This window comes from Carcharodon carcharias, chromosome 25 (assembly GCF_017639515.1).
Source record: "Carcharodon carcharias isolate sCarCar2 chromosome 25, sCarCar2.pri, whole genome shotgun sequence".
NCBI classification, from domain to species: domain Eukaryota; kingdom Metazoa; phylum Chordata; class Chondrichthyes; order Lamniformes; family Lamnidae; genus Carcharodon; species Carcharodon carcharias.
Genome location: NC_054491.1, coordinates 3,800,475 through 3,824,028, shown reverse-complemented (window position 1 = coordinate 3,824,028; position 23,554 = coordinate 3,800,475). Strand labels below are relative to the sequence as shown.

Here is a 23,554-nt window from a genome sequence, read left to right as displayed (position 1 = left end):
TATGTGCAGTATGAAAAATGGAATGTCTGACTTCTTTCTGAACAGGATGTAGTGTTTCTTGGTTCAGTAATGTGTGGCAAGATGCGATATGCATTTGAGCTGTATGATGGAACAGTCACTGCAGCATCAATCTGCTTTAATAGAGAACAGTGGAATGATGGCTTTCACCCATTATCCCTCGCAAGATGATCTCGCAGTCCCAGCAGTGCAACCATTTTGACATTAGGAGCAATAGGAAAGAGGCAATATTGAAGAATGAATTCCTGGATTGTTCCCACACATTTCTTAGTGAACAAATGACAGAGTGGCATCATCAAAGGTTTAGGAGTACATGATTGGGTGGAACAAATGGCTTTGGATTTCTGGTTCCCAGAACTTTCCACCACAGAAGTTTCCTTACCTAATGCCTGTGGCTGTTGTCAACTAATTGATAGAGATAGATAGGTATGATTAGGCAACAACTTCATTATTCTTATATCATGTGACTATCAGGATAGTAAAAGACAAACTACATAGATCTTCATCCTTTCAAGCAATTCTTAGGCTCTTTTGAGTATACCAACTTCCCCCTCTTTGTGCCTGACACATCCACACAGAGCATGATGGCTGAGGTGGTGAGGGGTAGAAAAGAGAATGAAAGTAATTATCAAATGAAATTGCAAACTAAATTGTTCTGAAATCTTGTACATGCCAGTTAATCTTATTGAGTCATTTATAAGTTCACTGGTAACTATAGAAAGCCTGTATAGCTGTACTTTCAGTGGAAAGTCATTCTATTTGGACAGAGTTTCTGTGCTTTACAAAGATCTCATTAGAGAGGGGAGCATTGTATTTCCTGTATGATAGATCTTTATCAGCTTTCTGAATTCTATAAAGGCTTAGTGCCACTTAGTCCCAAATTAAGAGCAAATTGATGCCAACATCTGCCTTTTAGGAACTGGAGTTAGCCAAATAACTTCTTTTAGGATTACAACAGCTGGTAAAGAGGAGAGGAAATCTTCATCACATTTATCTGGAAATGATTAAACAAAATCCTGAAGTATTAAGAGAAGTTCAAAAACACTGCTTCACATTGTCATAAGATACCTGCCTTTCAAATCCTGAGGTTTTTGTCAGTTTGATTACATAGGATACACGGCACAGAAACAGGCCATTCAGCCCAACTAGTACATGCTAGTGTTTACACTCCACTCGAGTCTTCTTCATCTTTCCTCATCTAAATCTAACATTATAACCAACTATTCCCTTCTCTCTCAAATGCTTGGCTAGCTTCCCCTTAAATGTATCTATATTATTCGCTTCAACCACTCCCTGTGGTGGTGAGTTCTGCCTTCTTACCATTCTTTGATTTCTTCTGAATTCCCAACTGGATTTCTTGGTGACTATTGTATATTGGGATGTCTTGGGCAGTGGGTAGCATCCATGTCTCTGAGCCAGAAGTTCCAGGTTCAATTTCCACTCCAGGACTTGACCAAGGAAAGTGTGTTCATAACATGGCCAAACAGGTTAAGTATCAGTTTTTCCAACATACGCCAATGGCAGGCAGTAAGAGCGGGAGAGATTCCTGGTCAGCCATGTGATGTCAAGATGTTGGAGCCTCTACCATCACTATCCATAGGTCCAAACTACAATATACGTGTAAAAGTGTATGTTTCCATTGCAACTTGGACTCCCTGAGGGGCCAGTTAGCTCAGTTGGCTGGATGGCTGGTTGATACCAACAGCAACCTGGGTTCGATCCCTGTTCTGGCTGGGGTGGATTTGGAACCTGCCTCCTTGCCCTATCTGTGGTGGAGATCATTGTGCTGTGGATTGGACCTGCCTTTTGGCAGGGAACTGAACAAGATTGTAGATTGATTGCCTGTATATTGTGGCTCTTGCTAACAAGAGGAAACATTCTTTCTGCACCTACTCTGCCAAAACCTTACAATTTTAAAGAGCTCCATTAGGCCACCTTTTTTGTTCAAGAGAAAAGAGACCCAGCCTGTCAATCCTTTCCTGATAGGTATACCCACACATTTCTTGTATCATCCTTGAAATTTTTCTCTGCACCCTCTCCGCTGCTTCTATATTCTTTTTATTCTATGGTGACTAGAGCTGCCTGCGGTACTCTTAAGTGTAGTCTAAAAAGTTTCTACACAGCTTTAGTATATTTTTCCCACTTATCAATTCTACCCCTCTAAAGCCGAATGCTTGGTTTTCTTTTTTTATAGCCTTGCTAACCTGTGGCACAACTTTTAGTGATGGGGTATTTGTATCCCCAAGATTCCTTTGTTCCTCTATCCCACCTAGAATTGGACTGTCCAAGTAATAAGTGACCTCATTATTCTTCCTACCAAAAGATACTACCTCTCCTTTATCTGTGTTGAATTTCATGTGCCAATTATTTGCCCATTTTGCAAGTGTATTAATGTCCTCCTTTAATTTGTTGCAGCCCTCCTCAGAAATGATATTCCCCTCCTCTCCAAGTTGGTGTCACCCACAAATTTAGAAATTGTGTTTTTGATTCCAAAGCACAAACGGTAAATATAAATTGTGAACAGCAGTGGTCCAAGCACTGATCCTTGTGGAACATCACTGCATACCTTCTGCCACTCTGAGTAAATATCCTTTACTCCCACTCTCTGCTTTCTGTCTTGAAGCCAACCAGCAATCTATTCTTTGATTGGCTGCTATTTTTTAAGAGCTAACATATTTGATACTGATTTTCATTGTACCATGAAATGTTTTCATCGGGGTAGAGAAAACAGCAAAAGGAGTGTATTTTGTTCTCTTCACTCTGGTTGTCAGCCTTGGCTCAGTGTTCTTCTGAACCAGAAGGCTGAGAATTCAAGTTTCATTCCTGAGATTTGAGCATTTATTCTAAGCTAACATGTACTATGGGAGTGCTGCAAAGTTGACAGTGTTGTCTTTCCTAAAGGCATTAAACTGAAGCCCCAACTGCCCTCTTGGGTGCACATAAAAGATCCCACTGCACCATTGGAAGAAGTACAATTGAGTTCTCCCACTGTGCTAGCCATAATTCATCAGTCAACCAACATCTAAAACAGATTATCTGGTGATTTCCTTCATTTCTATTTGTGGAACCTTCCTGTGCATTCATTAGCTGCCACATTTCCAAATGCAGTCACTGAACTTTAAAAAGTACTTCATTGCACACATTGAGATTGAAATAAATCCTTAATTTTTTTACCCAAAAATTATGACTAAATTGGTAATGGGAATGGACTCTCCCTAAGTCACAAGTTCATACGTTGAAATTAATCAGAGGAATTTTAACACCCAGACATGAAGCCTGGGTACTGCAATAAAATGTCCAGACCCTTATAACAGCCAAGGTTCACTAACCCCACATGCCAGCTACACTTCCAGCACTAACGCCATACAAGTTTGTCCAACGATGTGTAAGTTGCAGTTGAAGTCTGTTTTGGGTCAGAATGATGGAGATCCAGGTTGCAGTTGGATTTGGTTGAGGAATCACAAAAATTCATTGGGACATCAACGCTGAGTTTACTCACTCCATGGTTAGTTTGACGATATTTTGTCAGTTGTTACCTGCTTGAGAAATGTTAAACTACAAAAGTACAATTGTTTTCTTTTTCCCTGCTGTTGCTACCATTGAACTGCCTTTAGCAAACTCGACTGGAAGAAAAGTCATTGTCCTCATTTTCACCAGCAGATTGACTGACTGCCAATCCCTTCACTGTCATTTGGATTGATCATATTTGACTGACTGCCGATTCCCTCACTGTAATGTGAATTGCCCATGTTTGACTGACTGCTGAGCCCCATGTCGTGTGTGGATTGGCCATTTACCCACTCACCTGTTCCTGGCTGAGACATGGCTGGGCAGAATGCTCAGTCCTGAGTACCGTAAATGTGAGGAAGGAAACATTCTATTGGAAATAACTGAAAAAAAGTTACTAATTCTGATCTTTAACCTTCAGCATATGAATGGAATAAACCTCAAACGATTTGTGTTACAGGTTATGCATTCTGGCCGCTAGAGGGATTAGACTTCCAAAGTTGGAGGACATGTCTCATACAACAAAGCAAAGCTTCTCTAACTTGGCAAAGTATAACAGTAACCAAGGTTGTGGACCTAAACTGGCATGAACTAAATGGTTACACTGACTGTGTCCTATCAGCTGAAGTAGGACAGCCCAGAGGTCACTATATATATTTTAAAGCTAATTGAACATCTTCAAAAATGAATGAGAAAAGCCAAGCATTTGTAGCTGTAGTTTGAAGCCCTGTCAATTCTGGACATTCTAGACAATGCCCATGAATAATTTAGGGGCAGGCATCAATCACTGGAGCCAGTCTTCCCTTTAATATCTTGCTCTCTCAGATCATGTTGTAATAGCCTAAGAGTGGGTGAGAAGTACTCCTGAAAATTGGCTTTACAAAAGCAAAGATTTGTCCTTGATGTTTCCTCAAGACAGTAATAGTCAAAATGAACAGTACAATACAGTAATACACTTCAAAACACAAAGCGAGGGGTTTAAATTCCACATGGATCTGCTGGTCTTTGACCAGTGTTTCAATGGAAGACCAGTGGAATGTCCTGTGGGATTTTCAGCTTGTGGGTGTATTTCTGTGGCACTGCAAGTAGGTTGCGAATACAATCAAGTATATACATGTAAAGTTAAAGATTAAGGAATAAATAAGTAATTTCTGTTGAAACTACATCACCTAAAATTACTTCTGTCACAAGGATACCCAATAGTCATTGTCAGTTTATGTCTGACCCTTGGGAGGAGAAATGCTGCAGGGTATTGAATTGACAACAAGCTGGGCCAAAGAATGTTGGGAAAACGTGCAGAGCGATTACAAAATGTGGGTTATAAGTTGCACACTTTTCCATGCTTTTTTACGCAATATTGGACTTGTCCAACATAAAAAATCAGATTTAATGATAGAAGGAAATCAACAGTCTGATCCCAATTTTTATAGCAGTTTGATTTTTTTTCTTAAAGGCCTTGTGTGTGTTTAATGTGGGTGATGGTAAGTCAGTGCTGGCATCCTGCATTTTTTTCACTGACTACTGTTGGACTGCAGCAATGTTCAGTCCAATTTCAGCTGGATAGGGTAGAAGATGATGCATATTATTTCACAGAGATTGCCTGTTTATGTGCCACAGCTTGGTTAATGTTTGAATCCTTTGGCATGGTGAAATTATGCAATATTGTGACAGTGGAAAGTACCAGTGAGAGCTCTATCGTGTGCCAGAAATTCTGTGCAACTCTCTAATATGAGTATCCGTTTTGCTTCTATTGGAAATGCAGTAAAGCTACATAATGTTGATACAGTCAGGGGACAAAAAGCAGGAATAGTCCCAAGTCAAAAGATGTCTCGATCTCTAACAGGACAATCTATAGTGCTTCTATAAGGACTAATGGCTTAGATCTCAGTGCAAGGCAATTATCAAATCAAGGGATTCTGCAGGTTTAAACCATAAAAGGGGTCAGGATTTAACTATTGACTGAGCACTGAGATTCAGTCACTTCCTTGAAAGCACTCCACATGTTTATATTGTAAAAATATTGGTTTTATTTAATCTGGCGCTGCTTTTAGTGGACAATGGCTATTGTGCAGTCACCAGTTGCCAGTGCGCTCTTTTTCAAAGATATGTTCACGCTGAATGGTTCACAATCATAGAATTATTACTATAAGTTTAATGAGAAATGATGTACTGAGGAATTCACTGTCCAATATGATGGAACTGCAGTTGTGCATAATATGAACATGGGTGACAGCTGAGTTACAACATTCCTGTCAAACCAAGACACCAAGTATGTCTGCAATTCATCTGCCTCTCCATTATCTTGTATATCTGCCCTGCACGGCCTCACCCCTCACCATCTTTGTAACTTCCTCCAACCCTACAAAACTGCAAGATCCCTGCACTCCTCCAATTCTGGCCTCTTTCACATCACCTGCTTTAATCTCTCCACCATTGGCAACCATGCTTTCAGCTGCATAGGACCTAAACACTGGAATTCCCACTCTAAACCTCTTCGCCTATCTACATCTCTCATCTCCTTTAAAACACTCCTTAAATCTACTTCTTGTACCAAGCTTTTTGTCATTTGCCTTAGTATCTCCTCTTGTGGTTCGGTGTCAAATTTAGTTTGAAAACACTCCAGTAAAGCATGTTGGGACATCTTAGTACATTAAGGGTGCTATATAAACGCATGCTATTATTGTTGTAAGCATCACTTGATGCAATAACCTGTGAGAATGAAAGTGCCATGAATAATGTTTAGCATGTGAACCCTGGCATTAGATCACTGTTTTGAAATCACTCCATTCTTTCATTAGAACGTGTATTCCGCTGTATGGGATATGTCCTCTTTTTAGCCCATTTTCTGCTGGCAGCAAACACTGGCAGATGATGAATCTGTGGAGTTGATGTGCTGTTACAGTCACAAAAGAGAATAATGGCTGTGGTGTCATAAGTTTATGAAGAAATATTTGTAGTTGATTTCCAGGAACTGCTAAGGCCGATATATATGACAAGGCTGTCAATTTCAAAAAGTAGCGAGTGTTGCATGAGAAAAAGTATTGGTGGTTTTGTAACAAATTTGTCCTGTTTGTAGGATAAGTTTGCTATTAAGATTTTAACTGCGACTCAATTAGCCAGAGCCTGGCAGTTCTCATGGTCAAGGATTAAATTAATGAAAAATCTGCATAAAATATGGGCCTGAATTTTCCAGGCAGTGGGTGGGCTCGGCAGGAGTGGGAGGGGGCAGTTGCGGAATGGATCACCGCCCGCGATCGGCTCCGTGCCGCCATTTTACATGGGCCGGCCAATTAAGGCCCGCCCGGCATAAGACGCGACCGGTAGCGCTCTGCAGGTGGGGGAAGGAGGGGGAGATGGGGCCGGCTCTCTTTCACACATGTGACTGTGTCACATGAGATGGGACATGTTTTTTGCTTTTACGAGTTTTTTAAAATTTATTCAATAAAAGCTTTAGGAAACCTCATCCCATTCGGGCGAAGGCCCACTTGGCCTTTTCGCCTGCCCGCCAGCCTTAACGTTGGACGGGCAGCGATTACAACAACCTTAATTAGATCCTTAATGGCCTTAAGAGTCCATTTACACATCGGCAGGCGCTCAGCCAACTCCGGCTCGCGCCCGCCGAACGAAACATCGCCACTCAGCGCGATGACATCAGGACGCACGCCCGACATCATCACATGTCACAGAACGCACGCCGACTGAAAAATTCTGCCCATTGTCACTTCCCTGTGGCTTTGTGAGCCAATGCACAGCCTGGTGTGAAATAAAGCATAAGGCCCTGAGTTTGATTCTCAGGCTGATCTTGGGTAGGACAACAGTTTCCATACTACAATTGGTTGTCAGCTGTTTAGGCTTGGAAGGAAAGCATTTACAGTGTTACCTGCTCCTGATAGCATTCCCTCAGCCTCTTCTGGAAAATGTATGTTTGGACATTGAATGTGAACTGGATCAGGCTCACCTTGACTCATGTGCTTCATGAACGTTCTTACTATCACTATTCGGCCTTACACATAATGAACGATCACTTGGACCGAGGCTCCAGAAAGCAGCTTGCACATGTGGGCACCATTACCCAATGTACCAGGAGAACAGATTTAAAATTTTAACTACCTTTGGCCAAGCTCTATGCAAAGAAACTCCCAGCTGATAGGACAGCAAATAGTTTTCTGAAAGCTTTGGAAAGAAAACATTTTGATCTGTAGCTGGAATCAGCAAAAAGGAACTTTTGACCGTAATTGATTTTATTCATACAGGTCAGTAAATGGTTCATGGAATCTAATAGCAATGATGCATTTAAAGACATGCACATATCATATTATTACAACACCAAGCAATCAATCCTTCAGCTTATCCTACAATTTACACATGACTCTCCTTGGTTATTGCCAAATTCAGTTGTGGCACAGTTAAATCAATCCTTGGCCCCTGTGAGTGCCTTTGCACTGTGTGCTAGTGAGATAGTGGCAATTTAATATGTTGTGCGATGGTTTAATACATTTCATTTCATTTTACAGAAGTTAAAGTGAGAACATAATACTTCCTTGAATGTTTTTTTATGTTTTTACGTTTCTTGAAAACTGCAATCCATGTTGTATTGAGATTTTAGTAATAAATAAAGTTCAAACATTCAGAGAGGTATGATCCGTTATTGTGGGTTTATCTGCGGATTCATTGGTTTCTTAATCTAGAGGAGATCTTGCTGGAGAATGGTCTTTTGTTCAAAGATCTTTATTTACATCCTAACTATTTATAAGGGTTATATAATGTCAAGACATAGCTAGAACTACCCTCTGAAATGCTTCTCAGTCAGCTTCTCTCAGCAAGTGACATCTCCTTATGCACATGCTCAGTAGTTATTGTTAGCGTTAACCCTTTACTCTACATATGGGCCAGAATATAACACTCGTTGGGCAGACCCAACCGAGCGTAAAATGATGTGCGATATTTCGATCGGTGGGCAGATGCAGGGGTCAGCAACGCGCCCACCGACAATTAAAAGGCCTTTTAAGGCCATTAAAAAGGTAATTGAATGAAATTTTTCACTGCCCGTCTAGTTACGGTGGGGGGGTGTGTGAAAAGGCCAAGCGGCCTTTACACTTTTTAGGGAACCTCATCCACGGGTGGGATGAGGCTTCCAGCAGCTTTAAAAATTAAATGAAAATTAAAACATTTCATCAATAACATGTCCCTGCTCATGTGACAGAGTCACGAGGGGACATGTTTTATAACATTTTAAAAGTCTTTATTTCTAATGTTCTAAACTCTTCATCTCCCTGAGGCAGCTCTGTACCTCAGGGAGCTTTTCCAGCGCACACCCACACACTTGCGTGCTCGCCCTCCTCACCCCCCTTTCCCCCCACACACAGGCAGCGCTGCGTTTCACCCTGGGTGGGCCTCAATTGGCCAGTCAGATTGAAACCGCGGCCTGACCCCGATCACGGGTGGCATTCAGCTTCGTGACCGCCCTGCCCAACCCTTCCCAGCCCACCCAACGAGGGAAAAATCCTCCCCGTGGTAGTTCAAGAGTAACATAGGTAACAGCAGATCTGATCAATATATATGCCAAATGTAACTAATGGATGAATGCTAAGGTAATGTTTGGGAAATGTCTGCCACTGTCATCATTTCATGACGATGAATCTCAAGAACTGGTGAGGCTACTTTTATTTATGTTCAAGAGAGAAGGAAAATTAATTCCAAGAACTTTTCCAGGTTAAATGTGTGGGAATATATGGCCTCCATAGATAGTATGATCTCCAGTAATATCCGGAGCCTTAGATTGCAGGTTGTCAGGCACTACAACAAAGGAAAGCAACATCCTTTAGGGAATTGGGAAATTCAGGAGAAACTTCTTGACATAGAGAGTAGTTAGAATGTGACACTGGCTACCACAAGGAGTAGCTGCACTGAATAGTGTAGAAGCATTCAAGGGGAAGCTAGATAAGCACATAAGGAAGAAAGGAATCGAAGGTTACGTTGATGGGTTAGATGAAGAGGGTTGAGAAGAGGCTCATGTGGAACATAACCTCCATCGTGAATCTGTTGGACTGTCTTGAAAGTATAATAATACTGATAATATTAATGTGATGTATTGTAAAAGAAGGGTAATAGTGGGGTTTGGATAGTTTCTGTGTGTGTGATTTTATTACATCTTGTAGCCAAGTAGACTGCAAGCTGAAGTTATCAAAAGAAGCAAGGTGTAGAAGTGTCTTGAATATGTTAATGAGTAAACATGGTTGGAGTCTTAGCATGTAAGGTGTAAAGGGAATTTGCATTTTTAGATGGAAAGGAGGATTTGATTTTTCAATGGGATCTCAGTCTGTTTATAAATAGCCAGACAAGCAATTTAAGGAATGTCTCAGCAGGTCTGGCAACATCGGCGGAGAAGAAAAAAGTTGACATTTCGAGTCAACTTTTTTCTTCTCCGCCGATGCTGCCAGACCTGCTGTGTTTTTCCAGGTAATTCTGTTTTTGTTTTTGATTTCCAGCATCCGCAGTTTTTTGTTTTTATCTTTTGTTTTTATATAAGTTAAGGAATGTGTTTATTTGTCTCAAGGGTTCTTGACAATATAGTGGTAACATGAAAAGATTTATTTTCTGAGAAAGGTAAAGCTTCAAAGACACATAAACAATGGAATTTACACATATAAAGCAGATTGAGGTTATGTGTCAGGAGGGGAAGGCATTGCAAGATCTACCAGAAGTGTGAAAAGCCTCCAGTATTTGTGCATTATGGCTGCTGTCTACAGAAACTGAAGCTGGGAAAAGCCACTTTGAATTCCACTATCCAGGGTATTGTGTGAAACTTGTTGGATCTGTTTAAAATCTATATTTTTTTTTTACGGTTGTCTTAACAGGGGTGTAGCTGGAAATAGATTAATTAGGGGTTTTGGGAGTTCTCAGTAGTCATTTGAGAACCTCTGTATGTGTTTAAAATATTTTCTTTTGTTAATAAATGTTTAATTTAGTTTTTTAAAATAAACCTCTGAAGTCTTGGTGGACTAATTACTTCTCAATTCAGGGCATGCATCTCAAAATAAATACAAATTGCAAAACCGTTGTGATAGCGTGATCAAGTTTCTCTCGTGGATTTGATCCACCTGGAGCACATCATCTGCTGCATCATTACATGGGCTGAATTACCTGTTTTTGTGCTGAACGTTCTCTCTGATACAGTGCAATGCATTGTAAATTGAGGTTTCATCCTTACTGGGGTCAAAACACAAAGAAGTAAACCATTCTAACAAGTACCATTGAACAACATGAATTCCCCATTTTAAAAAAGATCTGAATACTATTTCCAGAATGGTTAACAACATTACATCTTATTGGTTGGCCAACATTAAACTGAAATGTAGCTCTGATCCTCATTCAGCTGCACGTTTTGTGTCTGATTAATTAACTTTAAGCTGCTCAAATGCAAAGTATAGCACAGAGTGACCTATATTTCAACTCCATCAACCTGGCTGGATCAGAGTTGAATAGGAGAGGGCTGCCCAGCTCAGTGAGGTCACCAAACCAAGGTTCAGTCATTGTTTGTATTCAGTAACGGATTATGGATGAAGGTTGTGAATTAGATTTTAATTGAATACATTTTGTTCATGTCCTTGAATTCATTTGTATTTTTTAACTTAATTTTTGCTGTTTGAAATAATGGAGTAGATGTTCAACTTGCTGTTGGGGTAAAATTCATACTGTGGACCGGGTATGTATTATAAAAGCCACCGGATTTTTATTTCCATTAATTCCAATGGTATGAAAACTAGGCAGGCTCTGTAGCAGATCACCAGTCCACAACACCAGTTTAACTCCTGACAGCAATTGTAAACCTACTTCAATGTGCCCCATCTTGCATTCAGCTTTTTTTAATAAAAAGGGATTCTAAACTCATCAGTATTTTGTGCGTGACCTATCAGTAGCATTTCCAATTCATCAATGTGGTATCTTATTCATCATATGGTCTCAGTAACATCTCCAATTCATCAGTATAATTTCTGAAAATTTGGCATGGCAGATTATCCAATCTGCCTGACTCTGACTGATCTGCTGTCAAAGAAACGTGTTGCAGACTGTGCTTATCACTTCAATACGACAGTTTTATCTTTAGTGACTGTCATAATGGCCTTGTGATAAGTGAGTATAAGGCAGTTAAAATCATTTCCTAGAGGGTAAACACTTCTAGTACAAATCTGCCCATAATTTAATACAAATTCATACTGAATTCAGAAGGCTAGCTGAAATGATAGCTGGTACAGCACAAAAAATGCAAGTGTCCCATTGGTGGAGTCAGAAGTGCTCTTCTGCAGTTGTGGCAAAGGCAGTTTGTTAGTGTTGAGCAGACAGACCTTTATTTGTGTCTGGCCCATGCTCTAGACTTGATCTGGGTACACTTCATAATCTCAGTGTGTTCCAAAGTGGTAAAATATTCCATTTCCACTCATTAACTTACTGAGTTTTGATGACCACAAAAGAACTGAACTTTGAATAATTTTAGCATATTAAATATGATAGATACCATGGAGTGTGTTATAGTTTATAATCCAGTCTGGAGGTTAGATTGTACTCTGCTGTTCATGGTTACTTGAGAAAGTGCAAACATACAAAATGATGGGCAGTTAAAGACCAGGGTCCATCAAGTCTTCCCCAAATTTATAATATCTGGAATATCTTCCAAAACTCTTCAATATATTCCAGACTAGCTGCCTCTTTTGTTAGTACCAACACCCCCACTAGGCCACTCATCTCCTTTAGTGGAAGAGAAGTGGCACGTTTATGTAGGTTACAGATGTTTCCAGTGAACATTGTGTTACGACACAGCAGTTTTTAGAGGCTGAGTTATTTAAAATCCTCAAGGGAAACTTTAAACAACTGCCATAACCTATATTTTCAATTGGTATGTTTTGAGTTGCAATTCTAAATTCAGGAATAAGACCATCAGTTCTCAAGAGGTTTTTATATCAAACTGCATGAGACATTTATTAATTTACAACAAATTAAACATATACACATGGCTACAAATTACCACTATCATAACTTTTTAACAAATTCCCAAATTAATCTCCACTAAGGCAACAATAACCAATAGACTTAACCAGACACCAGGCAAAGCATTTTCACCGTACAAATTCAAAATGAGGTTCCTTTCAGTTTGGTTCCTTTGCAGGCAGTTGTAGGCTTACAGCTGATTTGATGTTATATGCCTCTGCATTGCGCATGCAAAACCCTCTCAGGTTATACCCAGCACTTCTCTTTGAATGTAAATTCTCATTGTATTACCAGGCCCTTTGAACTCCACCTCTTCTAACATGTTCCTGTTTTTGTCTCCAACAGTGATCTGAAGCTGAGGGTGCGGATTTTGATTGATGGCACTTTGATCATCTTCCGAGTCAAGCCTGAGGATGCTGGAAAGTACACCTGCGTACCGAGTAACAGCCTTGGGCGTTCTCCTTCAGCCTCATCTTACTTGACCGTCCAGTGTGAGTGTGACCTTTGCGGGGAGGGATTGGAGGGGAAGGCAGAGGGATCCAGCTTGCACTTCCTTGTTGTTATGCACACAATTATCTTGACCAACCACTTTGTCTTTCCTGAATAAGCATTGAAAATGATGCATGGCTTTCATGTCCACTGAAGTCTTGGACTTCAGACTCTACTATTCTGTTCACTTGCAGCTCTACACCGCTATTGAAACAACGTAAAGAAGCCAATGTAACCATTACTGAACTGCAAATGCCATTTAAGTCTTGTGATGATGTGTGCTGAACTGTGGGGAGCTTAAAGAGGGAATTTACAAGTATAACTGACTGAGAACATTAAAGAGGGAATTAAAGAGGGAATTTACAAGTATAACTGACTGAGAACATTATGAGATAGAATGTATTCTGTTCCAGTTGAACCACAACACATTTATGTACATTCAAATTAGCTGGAGCGAGTCAATTATGAAAATCTGTGCTAAATTTAACAGCTACTGGTCTTTGCCTGTTTGACACTATCACTCAATGACAAAATTACCCCCAGTCCTTTTGCAGCATAATATACAACAGTTATCCAAGGTGGATGTAGTAGTGAATCTGTAAACTGTGACGTTCAACCAGCAATGACACTGTAAGGCACCAGTCACCAGTCATTTTTGGGGTCATCTCAAGCCCTTTCTGGATATAAAGGAGACACTCAGGAACTCCAATGCGGCTGGACTGCCATTCCTCTCTGAGCTGACCATGTGGCAATTTCTTCCACAGTTTCCATTTCAAAAACTTGTTCACTTATTGCTACTGGCACCATATTTTCAACATGTCTTCAGGCACTGAAAACAATTGTTATATTTTTAGGATTTCATATTAGATATTTCCTTTGCCCTCAGTATCATGAAAAACTCCAATAAGTGGACCTCACAGAGCCAGTGAATCAGTTTGTGCTTTTACCCACCCAATATTGAGATGGAAATAGAAAGATATAGGCCTGAATTTTATGCTGCCCCGCCAGCGGGTTTTTAGGTGGGGGGACAGGAGTGTGAAGTTGAAGGAACTGGATTCCCTCCGGGTTCCCACTTGCCCTGATCTTGCAGCAATTTTACCCTGGGATGGGCAAGGTCTCAGACAGGAAACCTGCCCTTGTCCCAATTGATGCCCTTAATTGGCCAATTATTGGCCACTTGAGGGCCATTTCCTGCCCTGCCTCAATCTTTAGGCTGGTGGGAAGTTTGACCTTGCTTGGGGTAAGCCCAAAAATCAATGGACTTAGACCTCAGATGGGAAGAGGGGGGGGAGGGGGTGCGCCTCTATCAGAAGACCCCTCCTGAAGTTGGGCACCCCTCACTTAAGGCCTAGTTGGCTCCAAACATCTCTCCCACCCCCAACTCTCCCCCCCTGACCTTTACCCCGTGACCCCGATCACCCCCTTCATGCCCCTCTACACCTTCCCTACCCTCCCCGCCCTGAGACCCTTTAATCTTATCTGGGCCTCCAGTGCCCAGACTTAGTCTCAAGTGGCTTCCTCTTCCTGCAACTCTTATTGGTGATTGGCCAGCAGCTCTCCAAGGCGGGACTTCCTCCCATGTGAGGGGCGGAACTCCTGCCTGTAACCACGTAATGCTCATTCGAGTGTGAAATGGCTATGGGGTACTCTGAGTCGGCGGGGATGTGTTCCCCACTGACTCTTTGGATGGCAGGAAGCGAGACCACACCATCTTAAAAAATTCAGGCTCTGATGTTGATCAGAGAATACTTTTTGCTGGAACAATACTGCCAAAGAACCTCTGACTGTCTGTGTACAGATTGACCACATACTGAAAATGTGAGCTCACAGTTAGAAGCTACAGAACTCCAACATAAGAATTATAAAGAATCATAGGACTTGTCTCCTCACAGACCTAAGCAGGACCTTGATCCCCAGACAAAACTCTTAATCAGACCCTCCAACACAAAAGATTTAAAGATGCCGTTCACATGGGACATTTCATTGAATGGGCTGTGATTAACAGAAGCTACTCATTCTCTTCTCTTAGGTGGTGCTTCAGGATCGAGGATGACTTGCTTCCACCCCAGTTCAGTAGGTTCTGAGATATGGCCGATAGGTCTAATGTGTGATCTGCAGACTCTGCCACATGCGGAGCAGGTGGTGCTTGAAGGGTTGGGTAGATCGGTAGATTGGAGGCTTGCATGGTTCCTCTGAGGTCTTGACTTCACCTCTGCAGGTCCCGATGACATCTTTTGATGTGTATGATGCCTTCGCAAGTGAGCTTTCTCCATTTTGGTCAGCCACAAGCCTGGGTCTCCAATGAGCTGACATGTATATTTGACCTCTTCAGGGACCTCTTCATGCCTAAAGCTTTTCCGCTGTCCTCCTGGGGGTCTCATGCCATAACCGAGTTCCAAGTAGAGCATTTGCTTCAGGAGTCTGGTGTCAGACATTAAATGACCTGTTCAGTGGAGCTGGATTTGTGTGATTTGCACCTCAATGCTGCACAAGTTGCCTTGGGAGAGGACGCTGCTGTTGGACCATCTCTCTTGCCACAAGATTTGGAGGATCATGTGAAGGCACCGTGGGTGGCACTGCTCAAGTGCATTGAGGTGCTGCCGTATGTTGTCTAAGTCTCTGAATTCATATGGGAGCTCGGGGTTCACTTTATTGGAAGCTAACACTGTGTCCAACCAGCTATAAGGGCAGATTGACACCAATTATTCTGCATTCAATGGACGAAAACATATTAAATCCCTTATATGTACTGTGATGAGCAGTGTAATCAGATAAATTTAAAGTTAAATTTACTTTAAGTTTTTGACCTGGTATAGCTAGGGTTATCAACAATGATTAAATGTATTCCTGGAGATGTCATCACATGACTTGCACCCACCCTCCAGTGATTCGTTGGCCAACACATCCATCCTTGTGACGCATTGCTTTCCTACGCCAATTGGAAAGCAAAAAGACTCATTATCCAGAAGGATGATGCTTGCCTGGCAGCCAAACAGCTTTTTTTCCATATTTTTTATATCTGATAAAAAGAAATGTTCAAAGATTTTTTTTTTAAACCAATCCCTATGATTTTTCTTTAGGACTGCACACACTAGTATCCAGGAGACTGATCTTCAATTCCTGGAGACTGGGCCAATCCATCTCCTTTTCATCAAGAATCATTAAATGAAATGTTTCACTTCTAGGTTGTTCTTCATTGGTACAGATAAACAACAGCCGCTTAATTTTGCATGGCATTTTTCTCATGTTCTATGTCTATAACATATCAAGTGATGTATCAAATCTTGTGTTCTTTTCCATGCTGGGTCCTTATTTCTTAATCTATGCATGTTGTAAGTGGTTTGTCATGATGCCAATAAGTTAATTATAAACTCTTGAAAAAAATATTATTAGTGCTCCTTTCAAAACAAGTGCATAATGCAATCAACATTATAATTTTTCAAAAATCACCAAATTGCTTAAAATAATTGAAATGTTTGCCAGATGTTGTGCGAGTTGGGATAATAAGGCACCATATTTCTGAATTTCAAACGAGTTTCACATTTATGCAAAGAGTATCAATCCCTGAGCAACATTCAGTAAAACAGTGGGATTTTCAATTTGCCTCTCCTCCCTAATACACTAGTTAGAAATGATAGCCAATGGGTGGATTATGGAATGGATTGGTAATCCAAGTGCCACCCTGGCAACTTGCGAAATGTAATAACGTTGGTAAATTGTGGATGGCACCAGGTAAGGACTGTGCTGAGTCCCCTATTATTCATAGATGACTATGTGGGGGGTAGGATTAGTAAATTGTCAGATGACATAGATTGACCGGGTGGTTAACAGTGAGGTTGAGTGTCATGGGCTACAGAAAGATGTAGATGGGATGGTCAAATGGGCAGATAAGTGGCAGAAAAGTGTGAGGTGATACACTTTGGAAGGAGTAATTTGACAAGGAGGTATTCAATGAACGGCATGACACCAGGAAGTTCTGAGGAACAAACCATGGCGTGTGTGTCCATAGATCTGAAGGCAGAGGGGCATGTTATTGGGGTGGTGAAAAGGGCATTTGGGACACTTACCTTTATCAATCAAGGCATAAATTACAAAAGTAGGGAGGTCATGCTGGAGTTGTATAGAACCTTGGTGAGGCCACGCTTTAGTACTGTGTGCAGTTCTGGTCGCCGCATTATAGGAAGGATGTGATTGCACTGGAGGGGGTGTTGAGGAGATTCACCAGGATGTTGCCTGGGATGAAACATTTAAGTTATGAAGAGAGGTTGGATAGACTTGGGTTGTTTTCATGGGAGCAGAGAAGACTGAGGGGCGACCTGATCGATGTGTACAAGATTATGAGGGGCATGGATAGGGTGGATAGGGAGCAGCTGTTCCCCTTAGTTGAAGGGTCAGTCATGAAGGGAGACAAGTTCAAGGTGAGGGGCAGGAGGTTTAGGGGGGATGTAAGGAAAAACTTTTTTACCCAGAGGGTAAATGAAATGCGCTGCCTGGGAGGGTGGTGGAGGCGGGTTGCCTCCCATCCTTTAAAAAGCACCTGGATGAGTACTTGGCATGTCATAACATTCAAGGCTATGGGCCAAGTGCTGTTAAATGGGATTAGGTAGGTAGGTCAGATTTTTCTCATGTGTCAGTGCAGACTTGATGGGCCGAAGGGTCTCTTCTGCACTGTGAGATTCTGTGATTCTGTGACCATGAATACTTTTGCTTTGTCATAAAATCCAAGCTGCCTATGGACAGCTCTCCCAATTTTGCCACAAGTCCCCAGATGTTAATGAGGAGGCCTTTGCAGGATCGACTGGACAGTGTTTCTGGTGCCTAGGTTAGTGTAGTTCTTCTGGTTTTATTTTTATTAGATTTTTGCATAGCAGTTTGATACAGCTGAGTGGCTTGCTAGGTTTAGAGGGAGTTAAGTGTCAACCATGTTGCTGTGGGGCTGGAGTCACAACATTCCAGGTAAATACAGTAGATGTTCTTAATCTAAAGGACATTAGTGAACCAGAGGGACTTCTATGACAATCCGGTGGTCTCGTGGTTACTATTACTGATACTAGCTTTTTACTCCAGGTTTATTACAGAACTAGATTGAGCTTAAATTTAAGTGTGACCTGTTCTTTTGATTGATTATTACACTGGGTTTTAATAAGTCGCCAGGTTGCTATTAAGACAAGCTGTTATATTATTCACTTGCAATCTAATTGTAAGCTGCTTTGGAACTGCATAGGCACATCTTGCTGACACAAGCCAGAGATGACTGTTATGCGCAAAGCCAAATCAGAAATTGGCGTCAAGTTCATTTGACCAAAACAAAAAAAAAAAAAAATTGGATTCTGACATGGTCAATCCAAGACAGTCTACTAGGGGAGTGTTGGAATAGATCTAATTTAAGAAATTCTGTTGGTGTTGTATTGCACCCAGTAAATGGCAGTCACCTTTGATAGGGAGGGTAGAAATAAACACAGCCAATAATCGGCACTGTACGAGGAAAAAGTATTTACCCATAGCTGCCCAATATTTATCGGTGCCCATATTCTAAAAAGTGGTATGTCCAATCAGTGACAAAAACAGAATTACCTGGAAAAACTCAGCAGGTCTGGCAGCATCGGCGGAGAAGAAAAGAGTTGACGTTTCGAGTCCTCATGACCCTTCGACAGAACTTGCGTTCGAAGGGTCATGAGGACTCGAAACGTCAACTCTTTTCTTCTCCGCCGATGCTGCCAGACCTGCTGAGTTTTTCCAGGTAATTCTGTTTTTGTTTTGGATTTCCAGCATCCGCAGTTTTTTTGTTTTTATGTCCAATCAGTGATTGTTTACTGGGGTCACTACAAATTTAATTTCGGCAATTTTCAGCGGTGGTGTGGTAATTCAGCCAATAATTGAAAAATCACTGGCTAGATCAGAAATTGGACCCAATATATGGTAATCTGCTTGAAGTGGCAGAAAATAGACAAAACTCACAGCTGTCTGCTGAGGGAGGCAATAGTCCCAGTTTTGCTCCTTGTCCCTCTGCTTCCATTTCTTCAACCAACTTGAGTTGGGTGTCAAAACTGAGGAGACCTGTAACACGTTACAGGAGGACATTAATAAACTTGCAAAATGGATGAATAATAGGCAAATGAAGTTGAACACAGGAAATGAGGGTTGTAGCTTTTGATAGGAAAAATAGAAAGATCACTTATTACTTGGAAGGCACAAGCCTAGGTGGTAGAGGAACAAAGGATCTCAGAGTATTATGACACAGCCGATGGTAAAGGCGGAGTTGTTCAAATCCCAGAGTAAAACTTGAAACAACTGTCATAACCCATTTTTGCAATTTGTATTTTTCAAGATGCAGGCTTTGAATTCAGTAAGAATCAGAATACCAAGTCTCAAGAGGTTTTATTTATAAAACTAAATTAAACATTTATTAATATAAGAAAGATTGTAAGCACTACATACGTCAACAAATTTACTACCGTATTAACTACAAAAATCCCCTAGTTAACCTGACTCTCAGTTAGACCTCTGGCAAGGCAATAGTAAAACACGTTTATTTAAACAAACCCCAGTCAAAGCTTACCCTGGACAGTTGCATTCAAAAATGAGTTTCTTTCAGCTCTGAGTTCTTGCAGACCGCCTTGAGCCTTGTAGGCTGGAGGCTTTAGATCTTAGAATCCCTCCTCCTATTGCCAACAGCCTTCCCTTCCTTTATACATATTTTCCTCTTTGAATGCAAATCCTCATTGTCACTAGGATCAGAAATTTCCCCCATTGGGGGGGTTGTGCAGTGGTGAGTGGGGGTGAGCGCGAACCTGATTGGTGCCAGTTTACGTGGGGGGGCTCCCTGTGCAGGTGGGTGGGGATTTCCTGAATGGTTCCATGCGCTCTTTCACCATGCACGCAAAAGAGCGCAGAGATCTCCCTCAGGCACGGAGTTGCCTTTTAAATAAAGGATTGTTAAACTTTTGAAACGTGTTCCCCCATGTGACAGTGTCACATGTCAATGAAATTTTGTAAAAAATTTTACTGGTTTTTTAACCATTTCATGAAACCTCATCCCACCCATGGATGAGGTTCCATGAGATATGCGAAGGCCATCTGAACTCTTCACCTGCCTGCCAACCTTTAGGTTGGACGGGCATCTCATTTAATTGTTTTAATTCGTTCTTAACGGACTTTAATAGCCCTTTGACAGTTCGGCAGCATGCCCGCTGAACTGAAAATCTAAATGACACGCGGTGATGTCGGGACACCCGCCTGATGTCACCACACGTCATTTTACCTGTCGATAAGCGGGCCTGGACCTCCTCCCCGCCCCCCCTCCACCACCGCTCGCAGACAGGAAAATGCTGCCCTGGTTTTTTTAACTTCAAATCTTCTAATAATAAACCGCTTTCATAATAACCACTTTACTAGTAGGCTTTTAAAAAAAAATAAATACATTGTTTCTGTGCCTCACCTGGTTAGGTGTAATATTTCACCCGCTCTTTTGAATGGTTTATTTAATAATGCAAATTGCCCCCTTTACACCTCACCTTCTATTTCCCAATGTATATCTAATTACCATTTCAAACTCACTTCTCTTCTATACATCAAAGCCTCTCGACCAACTGGCTTTAATCCAATTAAGACACACACACACACCACTAAAATCTATTTAAAATAATTTCCAATAGCATTATAGACATTAGTATATCTTCTTGACAAAAGACAAACATACCGATCTTTAACAGTTGTGCCAGAGGTCAGCAAGACCATTAAAAAAAACAAACCAAGCAGAGGCTTTACTTCTAGAGTGATAGAATTGAAAAGCGAGGAAGTTATGCTAAACTTATATTGAACCTTGGTTATACCACATTTCCTGCATGCGGTGTGGTTGCTATGTTATAAAAAAAAATATTGAGGCATTGGAAAGGGTGCAGAGAAGATTTACATAGATGATACCAGAAGGGAAAAAACAGTTCACACCAGTACTCTTGTTTCCCAATTTTTACTGGTGTTCCACTTTAATGTATACAAGACCAGTTCAGACCAGTATTCTTATTTCCCAGTTTTTACAGTTTTTTTCGTTCTGGTTACATATCAAGCAAGGAATAACAGGCTGAGTCTCCTTTCTCTTGAAAAAAAGGCCGAGGGGTGCAATAGCGGTCTTTAAAATTATGAAACGTTTTGCTGGAGCTGTTGCAGAGAGAATGTTTCCTCTTGTGGGGAAGAGCATAACCAGAGGCCAAAAATATAATCATCAAGAAATCCAATAGGGAATTCAGAAGAAACTTCTTTACTCAAAGAGCGGAAAGAATGTAGATCACGCAGGAAATGGTTGAAGCGAATTATATAAATGTATTTAAGGGGAAATTGGACAAGCATTTAAGAGTGGAGGGGACAGATGGTTATGAGGATAGATTTAGATGAGAAAAGATGGGAGGAGGCTCAAGTGGAGCATAAATACTGGTATTAAGTGGTTGGGCCCAGTGGCCTCTCTCGTGCTATGTATCCTATTAATCCATTAGGAAGCCAACCTTCAGTGTTTACTTACAATTTAAATATTTCCACCTGTTTTCAGCCACATGAGGAATACCTCAGGCACAAGCACAAACCGATTGGAGAATCTGACATTATAGTTTCTGCCCCTTTCTGTTCTCCTAATGACCACAAACAGGCTGCTACTGGTAGAGAAAACTGAAGCCCAATGTTCTTGATCCATGAAAAAAGAAAGACTTGCATTCATATAACACCTTTCACAGCCTCATAATGAGCTAAATCTCTTTATAACCATGAAGTACCTCTTAAATGTAGTTCCTGTAAGAAATGCAGTAGCCAATTTGCACACAGCAAGCTCCCACATACAGCAATGTGATAATGATCAGATGATCTCTTTTTGTGATGTCGATTGAGGGATAATTAATTACCCAGGACACAGGGTACAACTCCCTTGCTCTACTTCAAAGTCATGCCGTGGAATATTTTACATCCAGCTGAGAGGGCAGACAGAGCCTCAGTTTAACTTTTTATGCAAGAGATACCATCTCCGGCAGTGCAGCACTCCATCAGTACTTCTCTGGAGGGTCAGCCTTGATTTTTGTGCTCAATTCCTGGAGAGGCAGTTGAATCTACAACTTTCTGCCACAGAATTGGGAGTGCAACCAACTGAGCCATGACTCACATCTAGTGTTTATGACAATCTGCTGATGGATGCAGTATGTTTAATCTATAACATTTGAGTGTAGTGAGTATAGATTCAGGCTTTGCTAATCAAACAACCTACCCAATCTCTGACACAATATGGGGGAGGAAGGGAAACAGGATTAGACATGCAAAGTCGTACAGTCTATTGGATGGTATCCACTCACTCACATGTCCTGGATAGTGTTTCGACATAAGGGCATTTTTTCGATCACTGGGAGGCACTTGGTGCATATGTTAAACGTTTTGACATTTCAGCGAGGTTGCCTTCATTGGACAGTATAGGACGCACACCTAAATTTTGAACCTTCTGCATCTGAAGTCTGAATATGCCTCCAAATATTAATCTGTAAGATAGACCAATTTCTCTAATGATCTCTTCAGTAAACTGGGTAACAGCTGAACCCGATCATATCCTTCTTTGTACCTTTTTGTCCCATTCCGAGTTACATCCTCCCTAACATGAGACGCTTTTGTCCATTTCCTTTTATCATTAGCCACCATTCTCCATTTACCTAGAGCCAGTTCTTAAAAAGTCACAAACGGCATTGTAGCCCAGCTGATAGCCTTTGATGAATTGAGTCAAGTTGCAGTGGCCCAATCACATCTCATTCAGCACTTGTCTTCTTACTCTTATCACAGCCATTTCTGCTCCTCTTCGGTCTAGTTTTCCTTGCACATACAAGCATCAAGATAACAATCCTGCAATCCACTGTTCAGAACAATGAGTGTGGAACCTCAGTTTGAAAATAAGGTTGCTTTGATTATTCGATGTTGAATATTTAGAATGAAGTATCGCTGTCTGGCTCACAAAAAGTAATTACATTTCTTAGTAGTGCAGAATATAAATAAGCCTCATTAGCTTTAACTTTTGCTCTAAATTGGATAGATATGAGCTGGAGAGACAGAAGTACTGACTGCTGCATTTACTGTAATCTCATTACTTCTTCACAGCATGGAGCTAAAAAATTAAAGAGTAGTTTGGCTGGCATCCAAGCGTGGGACCTGGAGCTTTGTTCCCCCTCTCAAGGCTGAGTTTTGTTGATTAAGTGTCTCTGTTTGTCCTCATGTTTGGCATCATTACTTTGTGGTTCTACGTTTCAGTTTTGCTGCAGTCCCAGATTTCTGTGTCCTCTTGTTCCATTTTCTGTAATGGACGGTAATAACTGAAAGGAAACTGGCAGTTTTCCATATATATCTGGTCTGATTGAAGAGTTCTTTCTGCTTTCAATCATACTGAACTCTTCTAAAATAATATGAATTTGCAATGAAATATCCCATAACTTACAGCGGGAGGGAGGGAAGAGGGAGAAGAAAGCAAAGCGCTTGAGAAATCTTTGTGATTTTTCCTTCCCTTCAAAGATATCATGTGATCATACCAGATGTTAACGTG

The 23,554-nt window shown here is 41.1% G+C and overlaps 1 protein-coding gene across 1 annotated transcript in view; it reads left to right on the top strand.

The window, feature by feature from the left end:
- Positions 1-23,554, top strand: part of igsf9bb (immunoglobulin superfamily, member 9Bb) — a 707,799-nt gene that overhangs the window by 550,730 nt on the left and 133,515 nt on the right. The window contains exon 7 of the mRNA XM_041174093.1: positions 12,856-13,001. Coding sequence (XP_041030027.1) covers positions 12,856-13,001 — 146 coding nt within the window. The remainder of the gene's footprint in view (positions 1-12,855; positions 13,002-23,554) is intronic.